Below are 19,971 nucleotides of genomic sequence, written 5' to 3' on the forward strand. Positions count from 1 at the left end.
CATTGCAGCTGGCAAACAGGACATTTTACTGTTTATCATCACACATAGTTAGAATACTATTACAGACAAGATCATATGTTCATGTGTATGTGACTGCATTCCCCAATGTGTGTGTGTCAACTATATTTGACTTTTTTCTTTCGCTCAACCTGTAATAGAACTTGTCATATTAGTATTTCTTATGACAACAGAAAAAACAGGACAGCACAGTTTAAACCAAACAGTACTTAGTTAAACACAAATGGGGTGCATATAAGATGAAAGTAATATACGTAAAACTTGACTGTATGTGCTTGTATAGTTTTTAGAGGAATTCAGAAGTTATGCCGTGTATTATAGTTTGTATCCAAACATAAAGTAAAGGCTGCATAACCGTGACAGAGTAAAACAATGGCAAGGCAATGGTTTGATTGATTTTGTTTTAACATCTCGAGCTTAAGTTAGTTTTAGAAAAGTTACAGTGTGGCAGCTGTTGGCATTAACAAGGAGTTTTAAGGCCTGTAAAACTGCTTGCCTGTGTCTGAAGTCAAGTCATGTACACTTAAATCTAATTCTTTCCTATTCTGTCTGTTCTTTCCCCAGTTGTGCATGGTTCAGTATTCCTCCATGCCTTTGAAGGCATCTAATGGAAGAAAAAGCACCCATCAGGTCTGCCATGGTATCCAGACTGCCTAAGTTCGGTGGACGCTCCTCGTCTGGTGGCGCTAGCCCCTTGTCCAATGGTTCCACACAGCCAACCGCCCCTGCACAGGATGGAAAGACCACTCCGTCAGGAACACGCCCAAATGGCGTGATCCGTGCCTCTCCTTTTTCCCTGAAGTGGAAGAAAGATGAGGGGATGGCACACTCCAACCCCACCACCCCAACCAGCCCTGGGGATGCAGGTGAAGACAAGGCTCAGACACAGCTTCCCTCATTAGCCAAGGAGGTGATGAATGGCTCTCCTGCAACCCCTAAGATGCGGAGGTCAGGTTCTTTGATGGTAGCTGTCTCCAGTCCTAAGTCCATCCCTAAGCAATCCTTGAAGATGAGCCCCAAAGTAGGGACCAAGCAAGGCCAAAGTCCACAGATTGAAGGTCCAAAAATAGCCCATAATGGCTCCAGCATTCCTGCTCGAACAGGGTCGGAGTCTCGCCTTATGCGGCCAAGGTTAGGCTCCAGCTCTACCAGAAGCAGCTCTCAGGACAGCTTGTCCCAATCCAGTGACAGCCTGAAGACCTTAGCAGTGGACAATATGGTGCGTTCAAACAGCTTTACTCACTTCAAGCAGATACCCTCACCCACTAACCAGCCAATGACACGGTCGTTCTCCTTTAACCGAGCTGTGGAGCTTGCCAAGCCTCTGGCAAACACTCAACTCCGGCCTCCTCGCAATAGTTTTCTCAAACCCCCTCAGCTGAGCAATGGAAGAGTGGGTTTAGGAGTTGTAGGCCTAAATGGCAACCTTGGAGGTTCAGGAGGTCTTCAGTACAATAGAACTCCTCCTGCTAGCTCCTCTTTGCCTACCCTCTCGAACCCACAAGCACCCACAACTCCTAGTGCGCTAAAGAAACCTCTGCTCCCTAGCTGTGTGCTGACCAAGTCATTGAGCAGTAGTGGGGGGTCGCTGGCCTACAAACTGGCTAGACCTGGGCACCCTAACCAGCAGAAGCCTCTTTTTACAGGTCGGGTCAAGGGGGATATCAGACCTTCAACAGCCCCTGAATGTGGAGGCCGGGTTGGTACAGCAGTAGACACTGAGCTGACTGGTGAGGCTGAAAAGGCAGACTTACACTGTGACAGTGATGGAAGCTCCGGAGATGGAGGAGGAAAAAGAGGAGGACGCAATGTGCTTAGGCAGAGCTCTGTCCGGGCAGCAGGTGAGACTCTGGAGGACATGTCCCTATCATCTGCCTCATCTCTAGACAGAGGCGACACCAGTGAAGACTTTCTAGATGACTTTTACAGTGTGGGAGATGTGCTCAGTGATGGGGACATGCCTGACAACAGAAAAACTAGCACCACTACTCAAACCCGCCTACACAGCTTTCTCAATGAGACTCTTGACTGGGACAGTATGGATCTGGGAGGTAACAAAACTTTAAAGTTAAAAGGAAATTCAGTTTAATCTTTGTGTTAAATTTGTGTCAGTTGTTCAGCCTTGTGTTCAATATATCTTCTGCAGGGCATGAAGAAAAAAGCCCAATGCAGGACTCACAGGGACCACTGATGTCTCCAGAGCGGAGTGATGTCCTTCAAACCTCATCTGTAGAGATGTCGCCCTCCAACAGCTCAGGTGGAACCTACATGTGGGACGAGGATGGTCTTGAGCCCCTTGGGGGGCCTGTGACACATCCATGTGACAGCTATGATGACTCAGAGCTCAACAGCATGGTGAGTCTCAGTTTCTAAATATGAAGGAGTTTGTGGGCTGAATGAAAGGAAATGGGTAAGAATCTCAAGAAAACGGAGTCTGCCAGAATAATATTGTTTATTTTAACAGAGATATTGATGATGATGATAATTTTGTTGAGTGGCTTATTCAAAGTAAATCAAGTAATAGTTTCAGCTCTAACGTGTTTTTCAAAGTATACTGTCTCAGTTGTTCATACTAAACTGATAAGGAAGTAAATGTTCTTGTTGTAGTGTCTGCCAGCAAGCGTTCATGCTCTCCACTCCCCTCTCCCTTTATGCCAAATGGCAGATTGCTCTGTAGTATATTTCAGAAAGGGAAAGTAGGGTGGAGCGCAGCCAAAACCCTTTAGCGAAGATACGGTTACTAAGGATAAAAACTTCAGAGAACACTTAAAGCTGCTGCAGCTTTAACTGATTGATAGTTGGCAAAGAATAGGCTTGTGTGAGAGCGAGAAGAGGATCCATTTCCAAGTACAGTAGTTTTAAGAGGGTGAGGGTTGAACGAAATGTTAAGGTAATGACGCCTTGAGGGTGGTCTTGTGCACATTATAACAACAACTTCTTCTGACATTTAAAAAGAGAGTTCAAATATCAAAACGACCAGCTCAAAATACTTTTCTATCACGAAATGTAGGCTAACAAAATACAGTTTTTAAAAACATAATGTATTTCTTCAGGAGCCAAGCCTAGATTACCCTCAAAAACACTGCATACCACCACCAACTAAAAATCCCTAGTATCACTATTATCCTATTATATGTTATGGTGTTTGTATCTGTAAAAAAATATCCAGTATTATGCTATCTTAACACCCTTCACTTTAGTCTTTGATTAAAAATGCAGGTCTTATTTGGGTGGCTTTAGGTAAAATTTTCCCTAATAGGGCTTATATACTTAAAGACCATTTCCAGGCACATATACTGTACTTTTAGGCTTTAGGCGAGCGTCCAACGTATTTACAACTTCAGGCCTTTTTAGCATTCCACGCTGTACGTGCCTTAGTCCATTAATCAGTTCCACTTTTAAATCATTCCTTTTATAATCAGGGATTGAATGGGAACAAAGGCTGAAAAGGGAAACAAAACTGTCTAGTTTCTGCCAACTCTCTCACTGCCAGTTTCATGCCAAGACTTCTCTCTCCAAGAGGAACGCTGACCTGGCCACCAACTGTGAGTTAATTGCATCACTGGCCTAGCTTTGGTTCTCTTTATTCCTGCACCAAAGCACCTGATCTCAAGAATGCATAAAGAGCTTAAAAAAAAAAAAAAAAGCTGGATTAGAAATTATATAATAAGCTTTGTGTGTTTCCAACTTATACCATGTGATGTTGACACAAGCATCAAAAAAGGAAAAAACAATGTGTTTATCTTATAATGATGGAACTGTAACAATTGCCAAAGAAAGAAGAAAAGGCGAGTTTTGTGTGTGTGTGTGTGTGTGTGTGTGTGTGTGTGCATGCTCTGTCTGTACTGTATGCGTTCAAACACACGTGCTTCAGCCATGTGTATGTGATTAAAAGTCATTCAGCATGTCTTAGGGAGTGTGTGCGCCCATGTTTGTGTTCTAGATTAGTTGATCGTCATCACGTGGGAGACCTGTTCGATGCTTTGAAAGGACAAAGTGTTATTGACATTTCATTATAACAGTCGTGTGGTCCATACACATATTCTAGATAACAATGCTTTAATGTTTCCATTATTGGAGAATATTTAAACAGTCCTGGAAGAAGCATATGCTACTGGTTGTTCCTTACAGGATTTCCAAGAGTTCAGATGTATAAGATGCTGATCACAAGAAGTAACAGCAGTTCTACAGTAGATTGGTCTGTCATTATTATTCTACACAACACGTAATTTTGCAATTTAAATAATATTGCAAAAAGAGAGTTGTATTTAAGTTATTCTAACAGAATAAAACACCCACCTGTGTCCCCAGTGAGTGTAACTGGAGGCTGTTGTTGCATCAGAAGCAGCCATCATTCCCGCCCTCAGCCAATGCGATGAAATCCAACACCAATAGAAATCTGTGGAAAAATGAATGAATGACTTCATGTTTGCAGCTTGTGTGTAACCTTCCTATGAAACGTACAAATTGTTTCCATTACCTTTGGTTAATATTCCTACCAATGGTCTTGTTACACCTCTCAGTTATAGCTGTACTCTTTCTAAATATATGCAATGTGGGCAGCAACATCTCTCATTGAAGTACAGATCTCTGGTCAGAGAAGCTTGCTGGAAGACAGGGGGGAAAGGTCTAATAATGGCTGTGGAGTGAGTGGGAACTAGACACGGAGTAAAGAGGAAAAGGGTAGAACCAAAATGAGAAAGAGAGAGACTTGCTCGTGTGTCAAGATCAGCTCCATTGGGAATCTGCCTTTGAGATATTTGACTGAGCTATTTGATTAAAGGAAATGAGCCCACTTACTGTAATTGGATGCACAGGGCTCTTTCTCTGCCCTGTCCCTTTTTTTATGCAATTTCCTCTCCATCTGTTTGCATCTCTCTGTTACTCATTCTTCCCTTGTTCACTGAGTAAGTTGTTCCTCATAATGAGCAAAAGAAAACCACAAATATAATCCTGTCACAAAGCAGTGATTGTGTCCACAGTGATTAGCAATTCAGATATATCCTACATAATCTATGCGGTCCGTAATGACACAGTTAAGGCTTCTTTCTTGTTTTTTTTTCTCCCTCAGAGAGTAAAGCATGTGAAAAGCCTCCTGATTTAAATTACTGGTAGATGTATATGAGAGATATAGGGTAATTAGACCCAATCTTAATAATATAAAAAGGCAAAGCGTGCAATCATGGCTCTAAGGAAAAATAAAGAATGTAACTGATGTTCAAAGCATTTATGTAACCAAAACGCCTGAGAGTGGATGAGATCTTCAGCTCCTGGCAGGTTTTGCCAAACCGCAGTGTCATGCTCAGTCCACTTGGAGGCACTGTGCATCCTTAAGATAACACCATGAGCGTGCACCTGCCAGTGTTCCCGGGTTTGTGTGTCCCAGTATTTTTCTAGCTATATATGGCTCTATCTGCATTCTTATGCTTCTGTGCAAAATCAAGGAGTGGGCTACCTGAGCTGATAATAACATTCCCATGATGCACCATGCAGCTCGGTACAGTACCGGCTTTACAAAATTGGCATTTTGAAAATGGAGGGCCACTTCTCCCGGTGACTGATTATATTTTCCCATCCTCAACGCAATTCATCATGCAATGCAACCGGGCATAATTTATATTTAAATGGTTTTAAGTAGTTTGGAGTAGTTGAGATTACTTATTTTACTTTGTCAGGCAGCTCACAAGCAATAATAAATTCACAGAACAAAGGAAAGAGCTGAAGCTGAAAGAGTGGGAAATCACTAGCTGGGGTTGGACATAATTATAGCAAATATGTGCACTACTACTACAATCCAGTACAATACCTCTGCGATAAATATAACCTCTGTAACCTTTATAACCTCAAGATTTGTATTGGATTTGTAGTTTGGCTGTAGTTCCTGTTGTGCTATTGGATCACTTTATATTGTTAAGAATAGCATGCTGTGTGTCCTCCGTCTTAAATACTGTATAAAAAAAACAACTATAGCTTCAAAATTAAAATAGAGTAAAACAAAACACACTCTCCTTGTTATTATTATTATTATTATTTTCTTATTATTGTTAATATTATAGTATTCGTTGTAGGGTTATTTTTTCTTATTGCATTACATCATCAGGTGTTTCCTCTTTGCATGAGCTCAAACTTTATGGACACATATAATTAATGAGTAACTTCAAAGAATTACCTTAGTCAAAGGTCAGAGTTTTGTATTGTGAAGAATGGTTGTATCGATTTCATTATCCATGCGTCTGACTTTCTCATTAGAACAGATATTCCCCTATATTTCCCTTGAAATTACAGCCCAGTTTCCCTGCTCACAACATGAGACCTTGCATGGAATACGCCTTTCGTCTCTTACGTCAGGTCTTATCCCTTCTTCTCTTAAATTGCTGTCTGTTTTTCTTTTATTCTAGTAGTTTTTATTCCTCCTGTCAATGTTTTATCCGCTTTGCTTTGTTTCCCCGCTGCCCTTCTTTTCACTTTCTGTTTGCCGGCCAAACTTCTAGGGGCTCTGTAATCCTTCAGTTTCTTCCTTTGCTTCCCCAAATCCACAGAGTTGCCATTGCCTCTTATCCCTGATTTATTTATCTTGCCTCTAATTTTAGGCTTTTGTGGATCCAGGTTCAGACAGGTCAATTCATTAGTGTTTAAATGAGTGAGGTGCTTAAGCCTTTTGTCTGCAGAGTGCTTAGCCATTTATGGAACATGCTGCCAGTGAACCGGGTATGCTGTTGCATTAATGAGGCTTATAGCTCACCTGCTTTTGTTAGCCTTGGTTTTTTTAATTGACAGAAGCAGCCCTTTAAGGTAAACAGTGTTTTGTGTTTAGCTCTCTCTGCGCATTCAGTCCTTTTCAGTTGAGACCTTCGAAGACACAGTTACAAGTTTTTGCTCGTAACAACTAGTGTCTGAGTCATTCCCAGAATTACAGCCTGTGCTTACATCAGCATCAATCATGGCTCCCTTTAGTTTCCAACCACAGTTGTGTCCCGTTATTTCACTACACATCATTACCGTGCTGCCTTTTTTTTAACCACTTTGTGTCTTAACTGGTCCTCACATATTGCAAATCTTTAAATGGCCGCTCATTGGGCCCCTCATGCGAAAGATAAAAGCAATAACACATTAACTGATTGCTAAGATAAACGCAAATCACTTCTACCCAACAAGATCAGGCTAAGTATAATCCGTTTATTGATTATACTTCATTTGCTGTCCTGTGATTGGCCATGACACTCACAGTCCACATTTTGTGGCCACATATTTGCTCTGTGTTATTGTTCACTAAATGTTTTAGAGGATACATAATTGAGAACACTGTAACTTGGTTTATAAAGCATATTTCCATTTTAGAAAATTGTTAATGTGTCACTGTCCAAATATTTATAGACTGCACTATAAATTACATTTCTGAGCAAACGTTAGTATTTCATAATCCATTACAGTAGTAGCCCATTAAAGTATGAGTTTTCAGAAAACTCTATTTTGTTCAGTAGATTGATGTATTGCTCACTGAACCTGACATTTGAAGCGCTTTTAGACTTTTACTTTTGTTGAACCTTCTTTCTCATCAAGTCCATTTCAACTTGCAGTATTCTCATTTACATTTCATGCTCCTTATGATATATTAAATTGTGCTGAGGTAATACGGTATCTAGTCTTTCACTGATAGTTGGCCTTATCTACCAGATGATGGTACCCTCTCTCTGTCCATTGTGTGAAAAGAAAGCAATCTTACCTTTTCAAAGAGAATGTTCAGTGCAATATAAAACCAAATATACACAGATGGAACGAAAAAGAAAGTTTGGCAGGAGAGAGGGGGAACTATCTGTTGTGTTTGAGATTTTTTTTTTTTAGCAGGTTTTGAACAGAATGTTTTTTTTGTTGTGATCATCTTGTTTGGCATTGAGTACAACATGTTTCTTGTGTCATGTGTACTCTGTTTATCTCCACAGGCCAGTTTCTTTATGAGTGAGGTTTCTTATATGTCTGTACACACACTGTTTTTGTTTTCTTATGTCAACAATACATTTTGAGCACCGGGCGAGATGGGAACTGATGGCAAATATGCTGCTGATTTGAAGGTTCTCCAACTCTGTTTTGCTCTGTTCTGCAGCTGCCACCACTCATTAAACAGTTTCACTCGGCGTGCCTCCTCCGCACTGCCTCGGTTTCTTTCTCTGAATGTTTGCTTATGCATAGCATACCCCAGCAGGAGAAAAAACGTTCTTTGCCATTTGTGTAGCAATAGCTGTGTTTTCTAGGCAAATGTGAAGTAGGAAATAATCAAATTTAAGCATTATAGCAATATAATCTAAAATATTAGGTCCATCAGCAGCAATTGTCATGGGTTCACTTAGTGAACTAATGCAGAAGTAGTGAAATAATGACCCTTTAGTACTGCCACAAAGTCTATTGTTGGGATGATCCTCAAGAGACGGATTATAATTAGAGAGCTCTTATTTCTAATTTTCTCCAGCATTGTAAGCTGGATACTTTATCATATTTTGGTCACGCAGCTAAACAAAACAAAACACTTCCCCCATTTCACAGTGAAGGCTGCCTAGCAGGGGGCATACAGTAATACCTTCCCATTCCTGGGAGGCTTGAGGAAGAGCTTCATTATCAGTAACTTACTGTAACTTTGAGAAAGATAAAAAAAAATACTGTAATAGTTTATAATTACGCAGTGATTCATGGATGATCTTCTCTGTTATTACCACACATAGAATCAAAGTGGTGAAAATGAAAGGGCTGAAGTCATAAGCACAAGTAATGTCTGAAACTGGTCTGTGTTTGTTCACAGTTTGCTTCTTTTCTGTAGATTTTTAAGCCCTCTCACTCAATACTGACAGAATGACGATTGAGAGGTGAGAGAATAAAAGAAGAATTAATAACTTCCCTTTTTTTATTTTTTATTAATTAATTAAGATTCCTTCTTTCTTATGAATCCATAATTTGGTGTCATTCACAACTCATTCATTTTTCTCAAACACTCTGAGCTCGCAGCGGACACCTAATTATCCCCGTTAAAGCCAATAAGACCAAATAAGGCTTTTGCAGTGGGTGTACTAGATTATGATTATCCTGCATTTCACACATTTTAAAATGGTTATATCCAGTAAGACAGGGATTGAAAATAGACCTTTTATTGGGGAAAAAAACAAAAAACGAGTCAGGCAGATGGATAACAATGAAAGTAGAGGACATAACCTCCATCAAAACCACCAGCGAGTCCCAAGATATAGAGTATAAAGAATTATACTGTTAAATAGGGGTGCTAATGTTACACAAGAGATGCATACACTATACACTCACACACAACAACAGTTGAGCCGAGCCCTTCACCCCCAAATCCAGTCTATTTCTATGTAAAGACACTGCATTAGCTGCCATGCACGTCAGGACATTATTTTGTAAAGGATTTGACCTTCTAAAAACTAATGATCCTGGAAAAAGATATGTTTTATGTTGATTTCAATCTTTTCCCTTTGACAGAGTAGCTCAACTGAAATTTCATTAGATTCTAATAGAAAGGTACTGGGTTGAAAAGAGTGCCGTACCGCGTGTGAGACAAAAGAGAAGAGATGTCTGAGAAGAGCGAGTACAGTCAGTCTAAAAACTTCTCCCTGGCACTTATTGATTTTACAGTCTTACCTAATGCTAAAGTTTGAGTTTTTTTTAAGTTGTTTGATGGAAACCGAAAATGACCTATGATCTAGATCCAATTTCTACCAGGGGGTTTAAAAAAGACACTCTAGAAGAAAGCAAAAGCAAAATTAAGGTTTCTGTAATGAGCTTTTACTTCGTTTTGGAAGTCCGTTGTACAGACACCCAGGTCACTTGAGGGAAAGAAGAAGTTCAGCCCTTTTTTAAAAACAAAAACTTTTTTTAATCAGTGTTTGATTCGGCCTTGCTCGTTGCAACATTCAGCTGATTTTACAGTGGTAGCAGTAGAAGACCTTCCTTTGGCTGATGCAAGTCTGAATGCTGCTCATGCCCCAGGGTTTGGATTGATGTTGCATCTCTGGGTATCTAAGACAGATCGAAATTGTGATCATCATGTGTCCGATTCATATATACTGCTACTCCCCTTAGTGAGAGCAAGCTCAACAGCTACAATTTAATTGGCTGGACCCTGCTGCTCAGATGCATTTTAATAATAGCTATTGACAACTGTTGACTTTGCAGTCGAATCCAAGGGTCCAGCACTCGTGCAATCCTTGGGATTTATTTTTAAAAATAATGTTTTGACACTCTTCATGATAAAAAGTGTATTTCAGTAAACTACATACTCAACTCAGTAATAACTAGAAGAGCAGTCTGAGACCTCCGCCTGTTTGTTTGTACAGTGATTGAAGTGATTGTTTTGTTCTATGTGTAGTCACTTCATTTATTTCAACTACAATGGGTTTGCATGTGCAACAAATTCACTTCATTTTCTCACATTTACACAAATTATTCTTTACCTTTCTTAACATTGTGAGATAGATTGTATCTGTTAACATTGGGCCAGTACTTTTTTTTTGTGCATATTCCTGCTGACATGCAAACAAACAAACAAATAGCACTACGTAACCTCACTGGCAGAGATAATAACAATAATAGTTGTGCAGTAGAATTGTTTTTCTTTGCCCTTTCCATGGAAGAGGTCAGAGTGCAGGGTCACACCACGTCACAAAGAATGCTGACTATTTTGCGAAGACCTGTGGACCATAGTGGACATAGACTTCATCGGATCCACAATAACATGCACAGACACACACACACACACACACACACACACGAATAAACTCACACACTCTCATTCCTCTACAAAGAGGTTATCCTGATTTGTCCGTACTCTAAGCTGTTGTGTGCTGCCAGTGTGAAATGTAATTTTCTCTAGAGCCACACACTGTAACAGAGACAGTCAATGAAAGGCGCGGTGCGGAGAGTAAGTTGTGAACGTTGCTGTAATGAAGAAAGAAACAATGTATTATTGAGAGTTTGGTACCAGTTCTAAAGAACCGAGACACTGCAGGGTGGAGTACATTACTGCAAGGAGAAAAGGTGGCTGTAGTTCTGTGGTGGAGGTATCACAGGGTTGGTGATTCAGTACCTGTTTCCTCATGTCCACACATGCGGGCGAGAAGGGACGTTCTTACCTATATTGGACAGTATGACAGTGAAGAGGTAGACAGATAATGAGGAGAGAGAGGCAGGTATAACATCCAACATGGAATTGAACCAGCCATCATGTGGCATGTCCTGCAACCATTTAGCTACAATCATTTGTGATAAAATTATGTGTACTGTAGTCTTTTATCATAACAGAACTGATATAATTTAATTTGCAGCAGTTCTCTACCCTATAGCCTGAGTCCTCGAGCTTAACACGCAGGAGTCGGACTCACAGACTTGTTCAAAGGTTTCATTTAGCGTTTTTTTTTTTTTTCTCTTACCCACATGAGTGTGTGATTTCATACTGAGGTGTGAGTTTTGACAAACACTTCAGAGTGCACATAAGTACTCTGTCTGAACAAATACAGTGTAGACAGTGATGGAGGACTGTTTTCCTGCTTTTGTTGTGTACTGGATAGAGAGTGTGAATTTTTTTAATACACACAAGAAAACTGCTAGACAGCTGAAAAATAGTGTTTGGAGTCAAAGAAGTATGTACTTGTACCTCAACACCGTATTGCGGTATTGAAGTTTTGATGCCAGTATATCGAGTTACAGAGCAGACTGTTCCTGGAAAAAAGAGAGCATCCCTCCTAGTGCAACAATTCGGGTTAAAGAATTTTTTTTTAATACCTATATCTTTATTGCTTAGGAGGTGAGAGTTGTGAGTTTAGAGACAGAAATCTGAAGACAGAGGAAGCGAGAGAGAATAAAACAGACGGGACAGGTTGATGTGTACATGGACGCAAAGATTCCACCTACATCTCGGTTGATAGTATTCGGAGGATGAGATCTGTTTAGTTTATTCTATTTCCTTCATTATTCCTCCTCTATTAAGCCTGAAACACTGAGCAGTCAGTTATCATGCAACACATGAGATTTTCTATAATGAGTAATTTTATGCTTGTGTCTTCTAGTCAAAGCCCTGTCAATTTAGTTCCATGAAGCACAAAATTGCCTTGAAAAAACAGAGCTTTGAACTATTGATTCATTTCTTTGCTTTTGGGTTTGCTTTGAATTATTAGGTAGACGGCAGCGCGGCAGTCTGTCTAATTGCATATTTGGAGAAGTGTTTTTGTTGCGTTTTCAAAGTGTTCCGTATTATCATTCATAATTGAGAGAAGTTTTTTCCAGAAGCCTCTCTTATTATCTGCGTCTTTATGTATGGAATAATTTGATGCTGTTTCACATGATTCTCCCCGACAGCAGAGGGGAAAAAAGTACAAAAAAAAATTGATTCATAAATCAATATTAATTAATAAATGTTAATAAATACATAATACAGAACATGAATATACAAATGTCATAATGAAATAAAAAAAAACACCATCCATAATAGTTCTTGTCTATATAATATAAAGATAGTATTTATGGTTACATTACATTACATTGTAAAAGTGTTCCTGCTATTATGTTCAGTCCAAATTGCACTGTAATGAATGAATGAATGAAAATACTATTAAAAATTTGGGGGATAAATATTAGTTTTTTTTTATATCTCATAATATACACTGGTGCATAACAGCGAAAAGCTGATTTGGCGCTGTTGGAAGACAGCAGGATGCTGATTTATGTCAAAACAGGATTTAACATGGGTATGTGAGCATCCATTTCTGGCTAATTGGAGGAGTTGAAATTAGGTTCATGGACATACAAACAATTTTAAAATGATGTGTCACATTAAATGATGCCTTTTTTGCAGGCAAAGCGTGCGTCTGTATATTGGTGCATTGTGTGTTTTGTTTCAAAATCAATGCAGAGTTACATGTATTGAACCCCTGATGTGTATATTTCTCTCCCAGCAGTTGGTCTTACAGAGCAACAACGCTTTTGCCCAGAAGCAAAATGACATAATGACACTAATGCACAAATAATGTGTTTATAATGGTATCTAATGGCTTACAATGAAGTGAGTGTTACCTGTGATTTTCCTGGTTCGTAGGATATTCTCAACAACCTGGACCCTCCGGGAACTGGAGAGTTGGACGATGATGACCTCATGCTGGATGTGGACCTCCCAGAGGATGGTTTGCATGGTCAGCAGACGCACACACACACACACACACACACACACACACACACACACACTCTGTAATGTAATTGCAGTTGTCCTACACATTTAAATTTGTGAGGTTATACTATGGCCATGATAAACGCTTCAGTTTCATTGGCTGTAGTTGGACATTATGTTCATATAAGTGGACACCTCCAGCGAAACTGTTCATAATTGCAAATTAATGCATTACCAAGGTCTGCACATTCTATTTCCAGCAATATCCTTTTATGGCATATAATGTCTTGAATAAATTGAATCCTTTCCTTGCCTTAGGTGACGATTTGCATCTGCAACATCCATTTAAATCTTTTAATGGACACCTTGTTGTCTATTATGTGCTGTTACTCTTTTAATATTTGGTCGCTGAATAGTTATTGAATGATCTATTATTGAACTCCAGACCTACTACACAACTGGCCTTGAATGACAGCTTCAGCCAGCTGTCTGGCTCTGTTTGTACAGATGCACACCTTTTTGGTACCTCTGTTCATATACCGTACAGGCTCATCAGGAGTTTTTCATTTGATTCTCTCGACAAAAGCAGTATGGTGCATGATTAGTTTAATAGCTTACTGTTGCACAGTTTACCACCCATTACTATCTCGATATCATATCTGTCGAAGTCTTTTCTCTGTAACCCATTTTCACTTTGTAAGTGTAATCAATCGTAGTTGTAATCAATGGCGTCTTTGTGGGTGTTAAAGGTAATCAGGTCACATTATTACCACATAATAATGGTGTTGACAACGTTATTATGCATTCATCAGATGGTGTGTGTTACCTGTGTGAGAGGAGGAAGAGAGAGGGGAAGACAAGTTTGGGGAGTTGACCTCACCTGACATGAAATATAATGAATTCTAGGAGGTGAATTTTCCCTTGTCAGTCATGACGCCGACTGTGTCAAGGTACCATTAATGTGTTTGATGCACTAGTTCACTTTGGAGGGACAGGTTTGCTATGTGCAAACATCCCCCACAAAATGCAATACAGTACGCTTACATACAAGCGTATGGATGAGCGCGGTCACACACATCCACACACGTATACACACAGTTGCCAGTAAAACAGTCTAATGGATTAGCCCTGCAGTAAATCCTACCTTTATGAAGCCTGTTATGTTCGGCTGTTGTTGAGGCTGTTTTTAAAGAGGTGTTGATTCAGTGTGTGGTCATTTTGGAGGCTGTAGATTATGGTGCTGTTGAACTTTTATTTTGTTATAATGGGCGGCTTTTAAAATATAGAATAAATGTAGGCGTAATATTTAATCTACCCTCATTAAACTAGAGCCTCCAAAATGGCCATAAAGTTAAATAAACGCCCCCTAAACAAAAACTATTATTATTATTATGGTAGAATTTATTGCAGGCCTGTTACCTTAGACTGCATAAGCTTTAACTAAGTGCACCTAATTAACTTTCTCCTGGGTGTACACCACCGAAACAACTTCAGACCCCCGATATCAGACTTTAGTCTGTAAACAGTGATCTCCTTGTTTTTGAGAGACGGGAGAACGAGAGCGAGACAGAGAGGAATGTTCACTCTGGTGGAATGTGAATTGGAGCGTCGTCCCTTCCTACTCCTTTTCAGGAAGCGGCCATATTTATAGCACACTATGTCATGGCTGGGGCTAGTGTCACGAGAAGCAGAGTGAAAGCAACACAGGCTGATGTGTCCACTTTAGACCCAGCCCACAGGGCAGGCCCTGAGACGTGAGACGTCCCACCCAGAGACACCCTGACTGCCACAGAGCAGGAAGAAGGAAAGGGGAGAAGAGAAGTAAAGAAAAAAAAAAAGACAGACGGGGCCTCCTACATTATTTTCCTCCAGTTGTCAGGTCCCGTGACAGCACAGAGGGTCCAGAGTTTTTCTCCCTCGCCTGCCTCAGCTGGCGACTTCCAAGCTTGGACACAAACCAGTCACCTCAGCTGCTCTCTACCACAGTCATCTCTCCCCAGCTCTAGTTCCTAGGGAGTTCCCAGAAAAACAAGGCTGTCAACAAAGACAGAACCAGGCTGGGTGGGAGCTGGGTTGACTTTCCCTCTCTCTGGCCCTTTAACTGCACACCAGTTGACGGGACAAGTAGTCATTTCTTTCCCTTCTCCGTCTGAATATTTCTGCCTTTATGGATATTTTTTTCTCCCATGTTGGAATATATTCAGTTTTAGTGGACTTTTTCTGAGCTGAAAGGGAGTTATTGGGAGCGCTGAAGTTTCCAGTTCACTTCCAGAATGAAGCAGGCTGTCTGCCCCTGTGCTATATGGTGACACTAAGGGTAAAGTATTTTAACCACCGCTGCTGCATTCCTTGGATTGGGTCTTTCAATCTGCCAATATTTCTTTAGCTGTCTATTTATTTCTATCTTTCTCCCTTTTCTCTCAGTCGAAAGACTATTTGGTGTATAGAAAGTCAAGGGTCCTTTTGATTTCCTGAGGGTTGCACTCTGTTAGTTATCAATTTTGTTGCGGTCATGGTTCATTTCACAGCTATATGCTATTGAGTGTTGCCAAATACTGTGTCCTTTTTACCTCGTTGAAAATGAAATGGCCTGTCGCTCTCTCCGTGTGAGTGTGTTTGCATTTGATGGGGGAGACAGATGAGAGAAATGCCGAATGAGATGAATCAGATCATGATTTATATGCAGATATTCTAGAATAGAGTACCTGAAATATACACGGGCGTATTCATTGCCACAAGATATGAAAAATAGTCTTACGTTTTGTATGTGTTTGTGCGAAGCTTAGATTGGCAGCAGTAGACAGACGCAGGCAGAGAAAAAATAAAGAATGATACGGTTTAACCTTTGCGAAATACAGCTCATCATCACAAACATATAACAGTTTCCCTTCCACAAATAACAGTAGAAGCAGGAGCAAGTTTCTTGAACTTTTAATATAGATATATTGCAACTTGAATATATTACAAGCACTGGCTTTACACATTTCAGGTCAGATAGCACCATGTATATAATCTTTTATCTTTTATCTGCCTGCATCCTCTCTGTTTCAAGACAGTTACTCCAGCTCACTCTACTCTAAATTCTGCCTGTATAGAAACTGACAGGATGTCCCACATTGAGCGCTCAGAGAGGGCCGGTCGGCAGGGCCAGCGGCGTAAACACCACCGCTGGAGTGGGCCAGATCACTTCCACAATGACAACAGGTGGGTTAGGCTCAAAAGATTAAAAGAATGTTGCCTGAAAAGCTGTCAAGAATATAAATCCAGCCAACGTTATCCTGTTTGCCTGAGTATGTGTCTGTGTTTTTCTCTCTGGCTGATTCGTCTGTCTCAGGTCCCATGTCTTCCAGCACTATGATGGTCTTAAGGCTTCAAGGATCTCTCCACGGCAAATCCCATCCGAAGGCAGGCAGCATGGCTACATAGCGATGCTGGATGAACTCACACTCGAACACATGACTCAGGACTGCAGCTCGCTCAAGAACCAACTGCTCAGGCTCAAAACGCTCCTACAGGTTCGAATAAAAGATGCTAATGAACCAAAATCTGAACGTTTGCATGCATCAAAGCTTGCAGACACACATACAGTATACAATACTATAGGACAGCAACACATACATATGTTAGGTAGGTACATGCACAAACGTGTTCATTTTTTTTCAGTGGGAGAAAACTCTGTGACCCTTAGACATTTGTCATTGTTCTAATGCATTACCCTTTGAATATGTCACGCACAAAAGCCATGCAGATCATGTCACCACTTCCAGGCTGTTATTTCGGTCTTATAATGAGGCCACCTACTGTGAACTGTCAGGATTCTGTGTTTGATTTCATGTTCGGTTTTGTCTTTTAAATATAGTTTTATATTAGTCTGCTAGAGGGTTAGTTTGAATAATCCTCATAAGCCTCCCAGTAGTGCACTACATCACCGTCCTCAGGTGTTCAGCATGAGCAACACGAAAGGTGTTTTTTTTTTTTTCTGACAAAACTGAACTAAGCTAGTTTTAATTGTTAATGTGGTTCCACTTTAAGTATTTAAAAGCTTTTAAATGTTTAATTGCATCGGCTTAATAAATGCTGTCGTCACAAAGACAGTGCGAAGACAGTAAAGTTTATAGACTCGACATGTTTTTTAGGTAAGGGGAAAATGGTTCTCTGGGCCTCCTGTAACTATATATATATATATATATATATATATATATAGTGTGATACTTAATAGGTCTTTCTCTGTCAGTTTTTCAGTCATAGAAATCCATTTAATGTAAAGAAGAGAGGGAAACAGGGAAGGAGAAGAGAGGAATAATAAAGAAGAGAGGGAAACAGGGAAGGAGAAGAGAGGAATAAACAATATGATGATGATCATACATACAGATAAACACAAAAACACACAACCCCATCTAGACAATTGCAGAAATGCACAGAGGCACACAAGCACTTCACACCGCACACTCCGTAAAATGAAATTATCTTGAATGCCTTGACTCAATTTACCCTCGACAGCATAAAGAAGTGAGATTTGACATTTTACATTTAAATCAAACGTCGCCCTCTGATGTTCTCATTGCGCTCACTGCAATTAGTCAAACACCTTGGCTGTATAGCCTCAAGAGGGGAAATATTTTCTGTTTGCCCATTAGTATCTGCGTTCTTAATTGTGTGTTTTTGTAGCATGATGTCGAACTCAAGGCACTGACTGTAAAATGAGCATTTGCATCCAATGCTACTCTGTTTACTGATTGTATATACCTGACCTGAATGAAGAGTAGGCGGAATGTAGTGTTGTAGAGAACAACAGTTTTACACAAACCGACAAAGTAATGTTATTTTCAATTAATAGAAATTCCAAACGTTTGCTGGTTTCAAATTTGAGAATTCCCTGTTTCTATTTCAAGTGATTGAAAGAAGTGTAATAGCATTTTGTGACACTGAAAACTGTACGTGTAATTTCAAGACACACTTTGTAGAACAGTTATGAGCCACAGAAAAAAATTATCAGCACTTTGCACTGACTTTGAATCTTTTGTATGCAGGATGAAATCTGGACCTGCTTTAGTAAAAAAAACTTAGACAAGCTCTAAAGTGAGAGAAATGTTAAACTCTATGAAATGAATGTATTAAATGTTCAAAACTATACTCAACCACTCTGCCCCAGGTATCTAACATCGGTGGCTGACAGTTCAGGGTCGGCAGAGTATATGCGCTAAGGAGTAAACTTATTCCACTCTAGTGAAATTTTGCTCTTGAGGCATGCCTAAGGCAATTGTCATTGATCCAGCTCACTGTGTTTTCTGTGTCTGTGTGTGTGCCCGCTCCTGTGCGTGTGTCTGTTTGTTTCCAGATTGAGGATACTGACTGTTCAGCAGATGCTCCTGAGGAGATTGAAGACAATACCACCGCATCACAGGTAAGAAACTTTACCTTAGGTTTGCAGCAGTGATTGATTGGCTATGCTATATATATATTTTATTTTTCTCCATTTTCTAACTCAGACAGTCCGCTACAACCTACAGTGTACTGTGTGTTTGTGTGTGTGTGTGTGTGTGTGTGTGTGTGTGTGTGTGTGTGTGTGTGTGTGTCTTTTCAGTTGCATGAACTGATTAAGGAAGTGCAGGTGCTCAGAGAGGAGCTGAGGAGTCGAGACAAGACCATTGCTCAGCTCACATTGCAGTGTCAACAGCTACAACAACATCAACGGGAACAAATGGTGAGTTGGTGTCAACAGGACTGCTACATGTGAAAAGTGTGAAAAGGGTACTGTGTGTTTATATAAGGGGAAATATAGTTGCACTAACCATTCAGTTGCAGGACTACATTGTCCACCTGCCTTATGTTTGGAGCTCCCTGACAGTGATTAGGAACAAAACAGAGTTCAGGGAATCCAAATGCACATTTAAAAAAAGACTACTGCAGATGCTGGATTAAAACAGACTGAAGACAAAACATCAACACGCTGTACCTACAGCTATCATATCTGATGCTTGTTAAATAGGTCTGACAATGCCTAGTGAAGATCTCTGTTACATTTCTCTGTGAAATCTTTTGTCTGACTTTGACAGAAATTACACCAGACAGTTGATCTTTTTATTTAGCTACAGCATATTAGAGTTATTTCTGTGGTTGGTGTCTGTTATTTGGTGTTTTGAAGTTATTAGGTATAGCATTTTAATAATGAGTCACCAGTGAAATTAGACACAGACAAGTTCATCACCGAGAGGTTTGGCAGCTAGAATAAACTATACATTCACAGGAAGAGCAGAACAGGAAGGATCCCTCTTTCAGGATGGACAGACATGCAGTTATTGTGAAATAATTATAATCGTCGATCAGACAATTATCTGGAAAATACATAGTTTCATGTTAGTTTGGAAGAGTTTATTTTCAGTGTTGGGGAAAATAGCAGCATCCTCATCATGAGAAACATCCCATGTAAAGTATTTACAAATAAGTCTCAGAAAGCCAATAAATGTGGTGGTGCTTCTCACTGACTGAAAGTAAATGATCAAGGCTCATTTACTGTGAATGTCAGTGCAACACGTAGAATACAAACACAGGCTCATCTTCACTTTAGTATTCCAGGATCTAGGCATGTGTTCGTCGAGCGTGTACAAACAGGGCTAGAATAGTTCCAGCTTTCATGTAGCTTTCACATGTAGCTCGTCTTCTGGTAGTCCTCTCTCGTTCTCTCTCCTCAGATCAGAGCATGTCTGGGCACAGCTACCGCCTTCTTATCTTTTGTTTACACCAATTCCGTATTTATCTGATCTTACGAAGAGAAAGCATGAAAAGGAAGAATA

The 19,971-nt window shown here is 40.1% G+C and overlaps 1 protein-coding gene across 6 annotated transcripts in view; it reads left to right on the plus strand.

The window, feature by feature from the left end:
* The window catches only part of ccser2a (coiled-coil serine-rich protein 2a), a 50,483-nt gene that overhangs the window by 12,591 nt on the left and 17,921 nt on the right, over nt 1-19,971 (plus strand). For all 6 annotated transcript variants that reach the window (XM_019269302.2, XM_019269301.2, XM_027277843.1 and 3 more), the window contains exons 2-8: nt 583-2,069; nt 2,165-2,373; nt 13,109-13,202; nt 16,273-16,381; nt 16,512-16,692; nt 18,516-18,581; nt 18,762-18,881. In XM_019269302.2, the coding sequence (XP_019124847.2) occupies nt 626-2,069; nt 2,165-2,373; nt 13,109-13,202; nt 16,273-16,381; nt 16,512-16,692; nt 18,516-18,581; nt 18,762-18,881 (2,223 nt within the window). In that variant the 5' untranslated portion in view covers nt 583-625. The remainder of the gene's footprint in view (nt 1-582; nt 2,070-2,164; nt 2,374-13,108; nt 13,203-16,272; nt 16,382-16,511; nt 16,693-18,515; nt 18,582-18,761; nt 18,882-19,971) is intronic.

Source organism: Larimichthys crocea, chromosome III (genome assembly GCF_000972845.2).
Source record: "Larimichthys crocea isolate SSNF chromosome III, L_crocea_2.0, whole genome shotgun sequence".
Classification (NCBI taxonomy): domain Eukaryota; kingdom Metazoa; phylum Chordata; class Actinopteri; family Sciaenidae; genus Larimichthys; species Larimichthys crocea.